The 13,367-nt window shown below is 59.4% G+C and overlaps 1 protein-coding gene and 1 long non-coding RNA gene across 4 annotated transcripts; one reads left to right on the top strand and one right to left on the bottom strand.

Moving 5' to 3' along the window:
• Window positions 1–5,863: 5,863 nt before the first annotated feature.
• On the bottom strand, window positions 5,864–11,240 carry RAB7B (RAB7B, member RAS oncogene family). 3 transcript variants are annotated; one of them, XM_033009370.2, is made up of 7 exons: window positions 11,110–11,240; window positions 9,507–9,770; window positions 8,384–8,445; window positions 8,107–8,233; window positions 7,615–7,830; window positions 7,118–7,243; window positions 5,864–6,631 (listed from the first exon to the last, which is right to left on the bottom strand). In XM_033009370.2, the coding sequence occupies exons 2-7, from the start codon at window positions 9,516–9,518 to the stop codon at window positions 6,551–6,553; spliced, it is 624 nt and encodes a 207-aa protein (XP_032865261.2). In that variant the 5' UTR covers window positions 9,519–9,770; window positions 11,110–11,240; the 3' UTR covers window positions 5,864–6,550. The 3 variants fall into 3 exon arrangements, with proteins under 3 accessions (XP_032865261.2, XP_032865260.2, XP_032865259.2); XM_033009369.2 differs by having other exon boundaries at window positions 9,507–9,773; XM_033009368.2 differs by lacking the exons at window positions 9,507–9,770; window positions 11,110–11,240 and adding an exon at window positions 8,566–9,425.
• Window positions 10,123–13,242, top strand: LOC116965559. The gene is made up of 2 exons (XR_004409469.2): window positions 10,123–10,925; window positions 11,016–13,242. It is a non-coding gene; the product is annotated as an uncharacterized LOC116965559 (long non-coding RNA).
• Window positions 13,243–13,367: the final 125 nt, after the last annotated feature.

Genomic DNA, 13,367 nt, shown 5'->3' on the forward strand with positions numbered 1-13,367 from the left:
CTGGTTAGAGTCAAGCCCAGTGACTCTGATCTCCCTCTGGAGCACAGCGAGGGTCTCCACAGCAAGCAGCACCCCCAAGAAGACCCTGCCCAGCCTGGGGACAGCCCCCAGAGAGCATCACGGAGCAGGCCAGGGCTGTTTGTCCTCGGCAAAGTGCTGAGGCTGGATGGCGTTCTGACAGCCCTCTTCCCAGCTCTGCCTCCAGTGACCTTGAGCAAGGGCTGTTATCTTATTTGTAAAATAGGTGCAAGATAGCTGCCTTCTCCGGGGGAGCACACAAGTGCTCGGCAAGGTCTGCACAACACCCAGAAACACGAACAGTGCTCAGCGGCGGGGCGAGCTGCTCCCAGGGGCTGGGTGGGGAGCAGCCCCAGCCCACACCTTCAGTCAAAAATGCATGGCCTTGCAGCAGGTCGGTGGTTGGGGGGGCTCACCGGCGGCAGGATCGGCCCCGGCCCGCAGGCTGCAGCGCGGGGGATCCCACTCGCCTGGAATCCAGGCTCGGGGGTGGCCCCGGGCTCTGCCTCCCCCCCACCATTCATTGCTTCCCCCCTCGGGGCTTTCTGCCCACTCTCCAAATTAGGCGAGTCAACCGAAGTGAGAGTTTTTTGCTTAAACAGTTGAATTCCAGTAAAGGGAAATTTTCCAATTTTCTTTAAAAAAAGAAGAGTCTTTCCCCCCCAAAATATGGGAAGGTGGGTGGAGGACTTTTGGAGAAGCTCAGCAAGGTGCAGCTTTTCCCTCTTTTACACCAGCGTTTGTGCAAGAAGGTACAAAGCCGGGGAGCAGGAGGGGTATGGGTGAAAAGCAAATGTGGTCCTGGGGGGAAAGAGGAGCCATTGCATTTGTACATCACTGCCTGCTACGTGGCCTTGGGCAACTCATTAAGGCCAAAATGCTCAAAGCTCGGTGATGGGAGATAAGCTGTGAAATAAAACGTCTCATTGTTCAGGGCTCGGGAGGTCAATATCTTCAGAAGTACTCAGGTGTTTAAAGTGAGGATGGCTGCCGTGGAGGTCCTGTCGCCCCTGGTTAGAGATCAGGATCCAGCTTTTAGATGAAAGAGCCGGCAGCCTGCTTGGCCTTTTTCAGAAGTTTTAGGCAGGGTGTTGCCGTGCTGCACCGATGGCCGGGAGCCAGCGGCACGAGGCCAGGAGCCAGCTCAGGCTGCCAGCCTGCCTCGAAAGAGTCAGCGGGCAGTGAGCTAAATAAATTATTTCTGGCCAGAGAGGTGCAAAGCCTGGGGGAAATCTGGCAGGAGCGTGGTTCTCTGCCCTGAGCCTCGCCCAGGGCTCGGAGGGAGGCTGCAGCCCCGGTCCACGCGTGCCCGGGCTCCTGGTCTGGTGTGGCCACGTCCCCAGGGATGCCGGTGGCCTCACGCAGGATGAGCTTTGCAAGACCCAACGGTGCTCAGCCAGGGCAGCCAGAGGAAGCGTGCCTGCATTTTCCCTTCGGTCAGCGGGAGGGGGTTAACCCAAAAGGCTGCAAGTCACCACAGTTCACGTCTGTCCGTGCGCTGAGGAGCTCCGTGTTTATGCAGGACAGAGTCTGGCCCATCTTGAGCCAAAAACAAGGGAATTTGGGGGCGGTGAGCTCCGCATCGGGCAGCAGGCACACCTCAGTGTGAGGCTGAAGCTGCTCCCGCTCTCTGGATGCCGACAGCACCGAAACCCCTCGGCGAAGACAATGTCCACCCCAGCGCAAAGGGCCACATCCAGCCCGTGGTGAGCACCACTGCGTGCCTGATCCTGCCTCGGCCGAGCTGCCCACTGCTGTGGCACGGGGCTGGCGAGCTCGCACCCGGCCTTGGGCTGGCCCTTTGCACAGGGAGCAGTCCCACCCCAGTGAAACCAGTCCTTCCCGGGTTTCTCCAAGTCGCTTTTGCTGCTGTTTCTCCTGCCCTTGGGTCTGGCCCGTGCGCAGGACCCTTTCCACAGCACTCAGCATTTCTGGAGGGCTTTGCAAAATGCATATTGACTGCAACAAGGGGCGGAAAACCCTCCAGGCAGAACACTGCCCCAGCTAGTGCCCCACGGGATGGTGGTGCAGCCCCGTGCCAGGCTGGCTGGAGCAAATCTGCCCGTCCCAGCAAACTGCGCTTTGCTGCGGTCCCGTGCACGGCGGGAAGGACACCTGAGGCTCAGGCTCGCTGCTGACTTCAGCATGTACCTTAGCTGACTGGGGGACTGGCCACAGCCCCTAATCCTCTCTACGTGCTGGCCTGCAGACCTGCCGTGTCCCCCAGCCCCGCCGCTCGCAGCCCCTGGGGCCGGGCAGAGCCCTGAGGCCCCGCACGACCCCGCACGTGGACGCCTGCTGCAACGGGGACATGGTAACAAAAGCTCCTGTGTGGTGGATTTGAAGGAGACCCATCAATATTTGCCGTGAATAGGTGGACAGTGGAGCAGAGCGATTCAAGCAGGGGCTAATTGCATGTCCCTGGCAGTTGCAGGGAGCGGGGGACAGTCACACAAATCCCATTAGTGTCACCCGCAACGGGCTCTCTGCTGCTGGGTTGAGGTGGAATAATGGGGCAGTGATCGAGGAAACAAAGTAGTCATTCAGATAATTAATAGCAACAGCAGTGCTCATGTAAAGAGGTGCCAGGGTGCCACGGGGTGCCCCGGCACGGCTCCGTGCCCGGCCACACCACGACACCAAACCCTTCGTTAACGGGTGAGCGGTGCCGGGCACGGGGCTGGTGCTGCCACGGTCCAAGCACCTCACAAAAACGGGGGCTGACACCCTCCAGATGCAGGCACATACCTGCTGCCCGGTGGCACTAGAGGGCAGGGTTAAGGCTTTGATGCCATGATTTTATTTTTTTTTTTGTAATCGAAGCTTTGGAAAGGTTACTTGTAACTTTGAACCTCTGGGGTTTATCACATCTGCTTTTAAGACTAACATCTTGAAGTGGCTGAAACCTCTGCATTACTCAATCCCAGATTCGGGTTAATGGGGTTTCTCCTTCGGAGCAGGAAAACTTGATTTTTTAAAATCTGCTTTGCAGACTTTAAGCGACTTTACGTTAACTATCACAAGTTGAGTAAGAGAATTTATTTCCACCCAGCGGCGGGTGCCGCGGGCTGGGGCGGACGGACGGTGCTGCCTGTCCTTGCGCTGCTGGGACGTGTTTGCAGGGAGGGAGCTGCAGGGGGGCTGCTATCTGTCAGCCCTGCAAAGAGGCAGTTTGCAATGCAAATCCACAGGCTCTAACCAGAGCTCCCACACCTGGAACCAGTCAGAGCTCAACCAGTCTGGTCACACGAGATAAAAATGGAGTGCATGCTGCATTTTTAGAGTGCATGGGATGGTGGAGGGTGGAAGAGCTGTTAGGAGTAGTTAAACTTCAGAAGCACTGAAGCAAACTGCAGCTGGGAGTCAAGGATTTAGGGTGAGTGTGAGGTGCTAATTCTGCAAATACTGAGGGCAGCTCTTCTGTATGTGCCGACAGCGTAGGGATGGTTTCCGTTTGGTGATCAGCGTCCTCAGGCTGGGGTTTTACTGATTTTTGTGTGTAGCTTCCATCGGTGAATGAAAACTTGTAAAGGCAGAGGTGCAGCCTGGCTGTGCTGGCCAAGCTGTGTGAAGCACAGAGTCCAGCATCGCGGCTGGAAAGTATCTCTGATTTATTAAATGCAGCAGTGTGGGGAAGGACAGTGGGAGGGCGAGAGCTCGGGCTCGTTTGGTTTCCTGACTATCGCCATGGGCCAGGCCCTCTGCCACGGTGAGCTGGTACCACTGGCTGCACAGGAACTCACTGACTCACACAAGGCAAATATTTTTCCCTTTGATTTTCACCCTGAGAAGATCTTGAGCTGACCTTGTTAATCCCACGTGTTACGAACCTCTCCCCCTTCCAGTCCTTTATCAAGTTTCAGCTGCGGGATAGTATTACCACCTTAGCACCTCTGGTTGCTCCTGCCAGCATCCTGCCTGGCGCGGTGCCACCCCAGCCAGGCTCCCGGTCTTCCCGGAGGGAGGATTCCCGGGGCGATGCTGACTGTCCCAAGGCTGTCAGGACCACGCTGGTGCTTCTACCTGGGAGGAATGGAGGGAGAAGAAAAGCTGGATGGCTGCAGTCGGCTCCAGCGTGGTGCTGCACATCTGCAAGGTGCATTATCCGGGGTCTCTACAGGGTGGTGATGCCGTTAGAGCTCCTGCCAGCTCCCAGGCTTGCAATCTCTTATGCAGCCTTAATTTCTGTGTGTGGAATGACGGTGTGTGGGCACACAAAGTGCTTAGGCCCCGCTGTTCTCCATCCCCCTCCGTCTGAGCCCAGCACCTCAGAGCTCGAGCAAGGGCTCTAGAGCGAGCTGTGTCTGCAGTCGAAGGTCTGGCTTCAGCTCGGCTGGGTGCTGCGACGCGCTGCTGGCCGTGCCTCCCCGGGGCAGCCCGGTCTGCGGGTGGACCCTGAGCTGAACCAAACGTGCAGCTCCCGCCTGGCCCCGGCTCCTGCCGCTCGCGGGCTTCGGCACCCTCGGCAGCCCTGGGCTTGTGCCAGTGGCCGCTCAGCCCCGGCCGAGGGAGCAGCCGCTCCGCTGAGTGCATTTGTTTGACCTGCTGGGCTCTGGGTGTCCAAATTGCTGCTTGCTGGAATAAAACGGATCAAGTTTGCGTCTGCCTCCAGCACCGAGAGCTGCTGGAGAAAGGGTGGAATTAGAAACTCTAGCGCTATTGATGGGGATGGTGCTTTGCACCCGTCGCCCAAACGGCTGAGCGCTCTGGCTGAGGCTGAGCCCAGAGCTGTGCCAGGATGGGGCTGAGCGATGCTGGGTATGAGGGGGGGTCTGGGAGGGGGGGCTGAGCCCGGTTGGGGGGCTGGGGCTGAGCCAGGTGGCAGTGGGGAGGTGCCGGTGTCCCGCTGCCTCAGGGATACAGGGAAAAAGGGCGTGCGGAGCTCAGGGAGGAAATAGTTAATGCCCCTCTCCTCCCAATACTAAGGGACAAATCCTCTCCCCGGCCTGGTGCCCAAATAAACAGGCTGAGTGTTGCATAAGGAGGAGGGTGGGAATATCTCTACGTGCCTCTCTGGAGACTGGCACTCTAATTACGGCGTTGTGGCTCCTGTGCCCCCCCCGGTCTCTGGTCTCGCCCTGCCAGCCCCGTGTCCTGCCACCCAGATGGGTGCTGGCCCCAGTTGGTGGCACAGCTCAGTGGTCCTGGGTGGGGAACAGCCACGATGGGGCTCGTGGAAAGGTCCGGGAGGTGGCAGGGCAGAGCCCCCACGGCCCCCGGGAAGCTCTGTGGGAGCGGTGTGGTCAGTGTGGATGGGTCTGGGGGAGGGTGGTGAGAGGGTGGGAGGTCCCACAGAGACCTATGGGGCAGGGAGCCTGGCTGGGGGATCTCCCTGGGTCCACCCAGCCCTACGGCTCTGCAGCGAGCGGGGTGCTGCAGCCCCAGGGAGGAGAGTCCCAAGGCCGTGGGGAAGGTGGCACGGGGTGGCCATGGCCACCTCACTGGCCAGCCCCAGCCTGGGCCTCAAAACTGCTTCTCAAAGGTGCCTGAGCCCGAGTGGGATGGATGCAAGGAGGGAAGCGGGCGCTCGGCTCCCAGTGGGCTCCCTCTGCCGACAGCCACCCCAGCCAGCCCCCACGCCACCGCTGCACACCCGCTCTGCACGATGCTCCGGGCGCATCCTCTCTCCCCTGGCCCAAAAATTTGCACCGGGAAAAAAATCCAGCCCCAAAATGCATCCCGCTGCCCCCAGAAGCTGGCACAGGCTCAGAGCTGCCGGTCTTGCCAGAGGAAATTCTGGAGCACAGCCCATGGGACAGTGCAAGAGTCCAGAGCTGCCCCCCCATCCTCCTGCTGCTGGACCACAGGAGCATTTAGTGACGCATATATATAAATACAAATGAAATATTTCATTTCCTTTTTTTAAAAAAAAAACCAAATACCTGACAAAGTGCTTGACTGAGGATCCTCATCGGTGAGGCAGGAGTTGGAAGGTGTTTGACAGGAGATGTGTATGAGAGCAGGGGAAACTGAGGCACAGCATGGTTATATCCACAGCGGCTGGCCCCAGGAGGGGACCCGGCTGCTCTCAGACCTGAGCCGTGGCCACCAGCCCCACTCCTCCCCCCAGGACAGTCCCGACGCCCCATGAGTGCCGCGGGGCCACCAGTCCACGTGCTGGGAAGTGTCACCCATGGGACCAAGGTCATGGTCTCCAAAAAGGCATCAGGAGCTCTGCCCGGCTCCCTGGCACTGTCACCGCAGGGGGATCCCCCGCTCGGGTGCCAGATGGCAGCGGATCGAGGGGGGACGGGGCCACCGTGACCCAGCAGCGATTTGGGAAGCTGCTGGTTTGGGACAGCAGCTCCGGAGAGGTGGGAAGCAGCAAGTCCTGGGATGCGCAGCCGGCTGGTCCCGGCCCGCCAAGTGGCAACTGTCCTGTGGCCTGGCCTGGCCAGCCTCTGCGGGTGGGCTGGGGTGGGTGGGGGGCTCAGACCCCCCGGGCAGGGCTCCAGCCTTGGGCATCATGGGGTCCAACAAGCCTGGGCCGTGCTTGCGCAGGACAGCCCGGAGCGCGGCAGCATGCCCGGGGTCAGCAGCAGCTCTTCTTGGGCTTGTCGTTGGGAGTGAGTTTGATGGAGTCGGTTAAATAACTCTCAAAAATCCCTTTATACTGGAAAAAAAAAAAAAAAAAAACAAAGAGAAAGGGTGAGTGGCATCAGCTCAGAGCCAGCCTGAGTGAACCGCAGGACAGGTTCAGCCCTGATTTGTGATTAAAGGAAAAATCCAAGGAAAAGCCCAGGGGTGGGGCCACCCCTTTGCTTGGCGTGGGGACACGAAGGTCCCCGTGGGATGGCCACTAGAGGACAGTGCTGGCACGCTGTGCGGTGCCACACACCCCATTCCCATCACCGTGGGCAAAGAGAAATAGCAATTCTTACTCTTTTCTAGCTGGTTTAAGGTCTATTTTAAGAAATCGGACACTGAGGCATTTCTCTTTCCTGGGGCTCTCCTGTATGTTATAAGTAGAAGCTATTCTGCATCAGAGGGTGGGCTGGGGGGGGTCTGTCAGGCCAGCTCCGGGGGGTGGCTGAGTCCGGCTCCCACCCAAAATAAATCCCTGCTGCCAGCCCGGGCTCGGAGCAGGCGCGATGCTCACCGTGGTTAACGCCTGCTTTGCGAGGGTCTCGAAAGCCTCTGCGACGTTGATGTTGTTCTTGGCGCTGACTTCAAAATAAGGGATGTCTTTCTCCTTGCACCAGGCTGAGGCAATCTCCTTGGGGACCTGCAGGAAAGGAGGATGGAGCCACAACACAGCCGCGGCTGCTGGGGGGTTGGCAGAGGGGACCCTCCTCGCCCATCCGGGCATTGTTGGGTGAGGGCAGGGTGCAGGCAGCTATCTGAGATGTTTAATTCCTGCTGTCTTCAGCAAGGACAGTCTCTGCCATGAAGGGCAGCGGGGGGGAGCGCTGCTTGTGCCCCCCCGAAAGGCATGGGGGAGGTGGCAGCACTGAGTGCCCAGCAGCTCCTCGCCCAGGAGCCCTGGTTTTCAAGTGGGCATCAGAAGAAGGCTGGCTCTGCTAAGGATCAGCACTCGGAAGCTGTTGGGGCACAGAGACACCCCCATCTACTCACCCCACTCCCCCCCACCCTTACCTGGCGATCGCAGATGTCTATTTTGTTCCCCAGCACGACCATGGGGAAATCTTGCTCCCTTGGAATGACCTTCTCCAGAAAGTCATCTCTCCAGTTGTCCAGGGACTCAAAGGACTCCCTGTCCGTCACGTCGAAGGCCAGCATGCAGCCATCTGAGCCTTTGTAAAAGGTCGACACCATGGACCGGAATCGCTCCTGTCCCCCCGTGTCCCAGATCTAGGGCAGAGAAGAGCACAGGTATAGACACACGATGCGAGCGGTGCGGGTGTTTGCAGCCCTGTGCTCTGTTAAGCTCAGGGGACCAGCTTCAGGGGAGTGCTGAGCCCCCAAAACTCATGTGGGATTTCAGTTTAGTTCATGGATGCTCAAGGCTGCTGAAAATCAGGCCCTGCTAATCCCCCCCCACACCTCATGGCACCAGTTTGGGGACAGCAGGACAGGGTGGGACACACGTACCCCATGGGCACCCCGGGCAGTCCCAGCCCCCCTCACCTGCAGTTTCAGGGGGGTGTTGTCCACTGCCACGACTTTGGTCAGGATGCTGGCGCCCAGCGTGGTGCGGTAATCTTCGTAAAACGTCTTGTGCACGTACTGGTGCAGGAGGGAGGTTTTGCCCACGCTGGCGGGAGGGGATGGACATGAGCGAGGATTTCACTGCAAAGCCAAGCTCAGGGGGAGGGTTGCAGCAAGGACGGGGCCTGCGCACCCCCAGGCTCCCGAGCCAGCGCACACGCGGGGCTTCCCTCCCATCGCCAGCGCCGCTCCTTACCCCAGAGCTCCTATGATAATTATCTTCAGATCCACCTTCTTGCTGGCATCCATGGATGGGCTCTGTGGGACCAGAGGGGGGGTCACCCGGCTGTGGGGATGGGACTGGCTCCCGGTGAGCCCTGTGGTGCTGGTCAGGTGTGGGAGCAGCCGCTGCTCCCCACGGCCCCACCCCACTCTCACCCTGGCCATCTCGGGTCCCCAGGTGCCACCGTGTCTGCACGGTGCCAGCACCATGTCCGTGCCATGCCAGCACCCTGCTGTGCTCCTATCCCGGCGGTGGTGGGGGCAGAAATCCCCGTGCCAAGCCCGGCCCACGTCACCTCCCGGGACCGGCTCCTGCGGTGCCAGTGCACGTCCAGACACGCCGCCGCACCGCACCGAATCCTCACCATTAAAAGCTGCTGGGAAAAACTTCCCTGCCTCTCCCTCTAAAGCGCAATCCCACCCCCTAAACGTGACACACAGTGCGTTCTGGGGAAAATTACATTTATTAAAGATGACCACGACCGGCTGGACTTTGTGGGTGCCCCGAGCACAGCCCAGGGATGCCACCCAGCCCGGGAGCAACCCCGAAAGGGTGGTGCTCCCCACAGGCTGCATCCCCAACATGTCCTGGTGTCCCCACGTGCTCTGTGCCCGGCTGTCCCAAGCACCCACCCCCAGCAGCCCCTTCCCCAGGCAGGGACGAGCATCCTCCATCGCTCTCAGCAGCTCCGCAGCAGCGCCGGCCACGGCACCAGCCAGGGTGCAGATGGAAGCACTTACTGACAGCCACATCTCTGCATTTTTCCCCGATGCGTTGGCCAGCCCTGCGCCATTCCCCCTTGGCACTTTGCCCTTCCCAGGGCGGCTCTTGGCCAGGGGGTCCAGGCTCTCCCGCACCCCCTCTGCCACCCCAGCCCGGCCGTGGGCATCATCCTTGGCACAGGCAGAGCCTCGTGTCTCAGCCTGCGCAAACTTTCCAGTTGTTTTGCCAGCTTTCTCAGAGGCCAGGCGGTTTTAAACTCAAAATGGAGTTTCCCAACCTTTTTGCCCACCGACTGCTGCGCCAGGGGTCCCCCGCTCAGCTGCGGTCTCGGTGGCCGAGGGGAAAGGAGGGGACAGAGGGCGATGCCACTCACCTGCCGGGGCATCCGTCTGCCGGGCGGCCAAGGCTCTGGGCTCCGTTCCAGCCGGCGTCCCGGGGAGGGAAGAGAGGAGAGAGGAGGATCCAGGGAAGGGCGGCCAGCCCCGGGGAAGGCGGCTGCGGGGCCCCGCGCCGTGACATCAGCAGAAAGGGGCCGAGATCCTGCCGGAGCTGGCGGAGGAACCGCGGGCGGGTGCTGGGATGTCAACGGCGTTTCCCTCGGCTCTGGGGCTGTGCCGGGCGCTCCCAAGCTCCGGGGCTGCTAGGGGGGAAAGAGAACAAGGCTCCTCTCATTCCCCCAGGGTTTGGGATTGACTTTTGGCCTCTCTTCTTCCTCAGGATCCCCTGGTACCTTTTACCCACCTCCTGGGGACCCCTTATCTGCGTTCCTGCTGGGGGATTATTTAGGGCTGAGAACAAAACCCCAGCGGGGCTATCAGCAGCATCCCTGGAGGAGACGCAGGAGCCACCTTGGACTTTGCTCAGGCAGCTCCGATAGCGTGGGACGGGATAAGCAGCCTCAGGAGCTGGGGACGGGGCGGGGGGCAGTGGCAGGCACGGTGGGGCTCGGGGGCTCAGCCTGGCAGAGAGCGGGGAGAGGGGACTGCGGGCTCTATGTGGCTTTGTCCCCTTTTACAGGCAGGGGAGGGGCAGGGTGAGAAGCAGGAGCGTTTGCAGCCCCTCGGTGCACCGTGCCACATCCCTGCAACCCCCAGTTCTTAGGGGCTCCCACCCAACACCCACGGTCAACACCGTCATCCCATGAGCATCCCAAAAGGAGAGGACCACGTCAGGATGGAGCCCCAGGAACCAGAGGTGGTGGCAGCTGCTGGAGGATGATGTGTTCAACCCTCAGGTGGGATTTTGGGGATCTCACTGCCACCACAGAGCAACCGAGGAAGCCTCTGGCCACCTCTCCGAGCATCAGGCTGGTGGAAAACCTGCTTGGCCATGGCTGCAGAGGCAGAGCTGTGCTCCCCGGCGTGCAAGGGCAGGTCCTGAGCCTCTGCCAAGCATTCAGTAGGATTTGGGGTTTGTACCGGGAGCAAGGTGTTCCCCCATCTGTGAATCCTTCTGGCTCCCTCACCCTGAACAACAATGTCCAGTGGCCTCAGTGGGACCCCACACCCAGGGACCTGGGGGTCTCCCAGTGGGGGTCCCTCCTAGGCCACCGACTTTTGATTTTCCACTTCTTTTTCTGTAGATTTATTTTTTTCTTTTCTGCTGTAGACATTCTTTATGGGATCTCAGGGAAGATTGCTGCACTCAGCAAGACAAATCCTCCTCCTTCTTTCCAGGTGTAATTCTGGGACCTGTCTGGCCAGAAAAATCTGTTTTTCCCTCCACAGGGCAAGCATGGGGAGGAGCTGGGGTGAGACAGGAGAAGCACCTGAGCCAGTTCTCACCGGTGTGGGTAAGAAGCTGATGTTTCCCTGGAGCAGATATCTCCTAATCCCTATTTTCAGCCTATTTTCATCATGCCGCTTTACCTTTGCCCCTGCAGCAAGACTCTGTTGTCCAACCTCCCACCCCGACTGCTTCTGCCCTCGTTCCTGTCCACGTGTCCCTCTGAGCCCGGTGGGATGGAGGTTGCTCACCCGGTCAGATGATTGATGCCTCTCCACGCCGGTGGGGATGGGGTTTGCGGTTGAATTGCTACAGCTGATGCCTGCAGCCACTTCTGCTTTCGGGCAGGAGGGGCCGTACCCCTCAGGGCACCCAGCCTGGGCTCAGCACCGGAGCTGTCTTTTGTTCGATTTCGCAAGAAAAAGGATTTTCCCAAAGCTCCTGCTCTCCTTAATGCTCCTGTGTGAGCTTCGCCCCAGATGAAGGCAGAGGGAGTGGTGGTGTAGAAGAGATGATGGCCAAGATGTTGCTCAGCAGCTTCTGCGACCACAGCTACAGCCCTCTCTCGATTGCTTCACCAAGTCAGCAATTCTGAGGAAAAAAGCGTGGTTTTTTTGCCCTGTGACTATGAGGAAGATCTTGCAGCTAGGAGACAATGGAACACAGACTGCCACGTCCAGAGGAAAGGCTCGCGTGGACAAGGAGAGGACAGGCTGTTCCCTGCGGCAAGGCTCGCAGGGCAGTGAGAGCGAGGGAAGGGGAAGAAAGCAAAAGGCATCCAAGTGACTAATCTGTTCCCTACAGCTGTCCAGCCACTTCTGCTCCCTGGAGGACAGCGGGAGCTGGGATGCTCCTTGTTGGGATGCTCGGTATTTGCCGGAGCAAGATCCCCTGAGCATCTGCCATGTGTGGGGAGGAGGGCTGGAGAGGACCACCCAAAACCTGGCAAGCAGACACGGGATGCTTGGGGACCCCAAGAGCACACAGCACCGGAGCAGTCCTGGGCAAGTCCAAGCTGGGCCACCTCCTGCTGCTGGCCAGTGTTTGGGGACACTGAGTGGTCCCTCGTTGTGCTGGGAAGCTGGATGCTCCCCTGCTGCCTATGGCTGTGGTGATGGGCTGGTGCCCAGCAGCACCTTGGTGTGCTAAGAGTTAAGCTGGAAGAGGGAGAAGAGACCTTTGTCCAGCTGCCCCTGCACCTTATCTGCACCGGGGAAAGCACAGCCGAGGTGAAGTCAATACAGGAACAAGTTACAGAAACCATATGCTGGTCAGTGGCACAATCAGTGTTTCTGAGTGAGGCAGATAGTTTCTTTTATTGCAGACCACAAGGCTGAGCCGCAAAGTTTACAACCACATCTGATTTTTCCAGCACTCTCGGACCCCACCCTGAAGTCTGCTCCAGTTTGGGAAGGGTGCCCTGGCCACGGGAACCCCGGCACCTCGGCCCCGACGCTGCAGGGCATCGCTTCAGTGCCAGCCAGGAAAGCTGAGCGAAGGCACAGATAAAAATAACCCTTCTCTGTGCTTCCTTTTCTCGCTGCCTTCCCTGGGTGTCTCAGGATGCATCACGCATGACCCACGATTGCTCATGCTTTCTCCCGCATCCCTTGCATCGTCAGCAAGTCACATGCCCCGTGGTGCCTCCCGGGGAGCCCTGTGGCCAGCAGCTGCCCCCCTTCCCCTGGGCCCCCGAAGTCCCCTGGACCCCCCACCCTCCGAGCCAGCCCAGCCTGTGCCCAGTGGCTGCAGGGCTCGGCAGCACGCAGCTGGTTTGCCCTCTCTTGCTTCGAGCACCCACTGACCGCATTGTCTTTGTGAGTGCCCTGGGCATCAAAGGAAAATTAACGGGAAATCACTGTTTTTTTCTGAGAGTTTTGTGGCACAGAAAGAGCCCCAGGGTCTCTCCAGTTTCCTCATTACCTTCTTGTTTACCAGCATCAGCTCAGCCTGCGGAAGTGACACATTTCTCCCCAGCCCCAGCCCTGCCCCTGCCCACAGCCGTCGCCTCAGGCTGGCGGGGAGCTCGGGGGGGATGCACACAGCCACCTTGGGGGACTTGCTGCTCTACCTGGGCAAAGTGTCCCCTTCTGCCCATGTGGAAATCCCAGCTAAGGACCACAGAGGCTGACCTTTCAGATCCAGCGTCTCCTGAACCACCAAGGCTCCCTCCAGAGAGGGGAAACTCCAGTAGCACCGGGCACGCAGCCCTGGCAGTGCCGTGGGTGCACAGATGCTTTTAGCTCGCTGCGGGGGGAGGGCAAGGTCCAGGGAAGGGGGATTTAACACCCCAGTGCAACCCAGCTGAGATCTGCAGGATTGCTGCTGTGCTAATCAACATGAGCACGGCAGGTTTTGCTTTATTAAAGCTTTTATTGACCCGTGTTTAAAAAAATGAGAATCTGCGAAGCAGATCACAGAGCCGCTCAAGGCATTTTTATATTCATTGTGAAATGGCTTCCTGGCATTCACTGGACTTCTGCTGGGCTCTTCAGCTGCGGTCCCCAGG

The sequence above is a fragment of the Tyto alba genome, unplaced genomic scaffold (genome assembly GCF_018691265.1).
Source record: "Tyto alba isolate M040663 unplaced genomic scaffold, T.alba_DEE_v4.0 Super-Scaffold_30, whole genome shotgun sequence".
In the NCBI taxonomy this organism is placed as follows: Eukaryota; Metazoa; Chordata; class Aves; order Strigiformes; family Tytonidae; genus Tyto; species Tyto alba.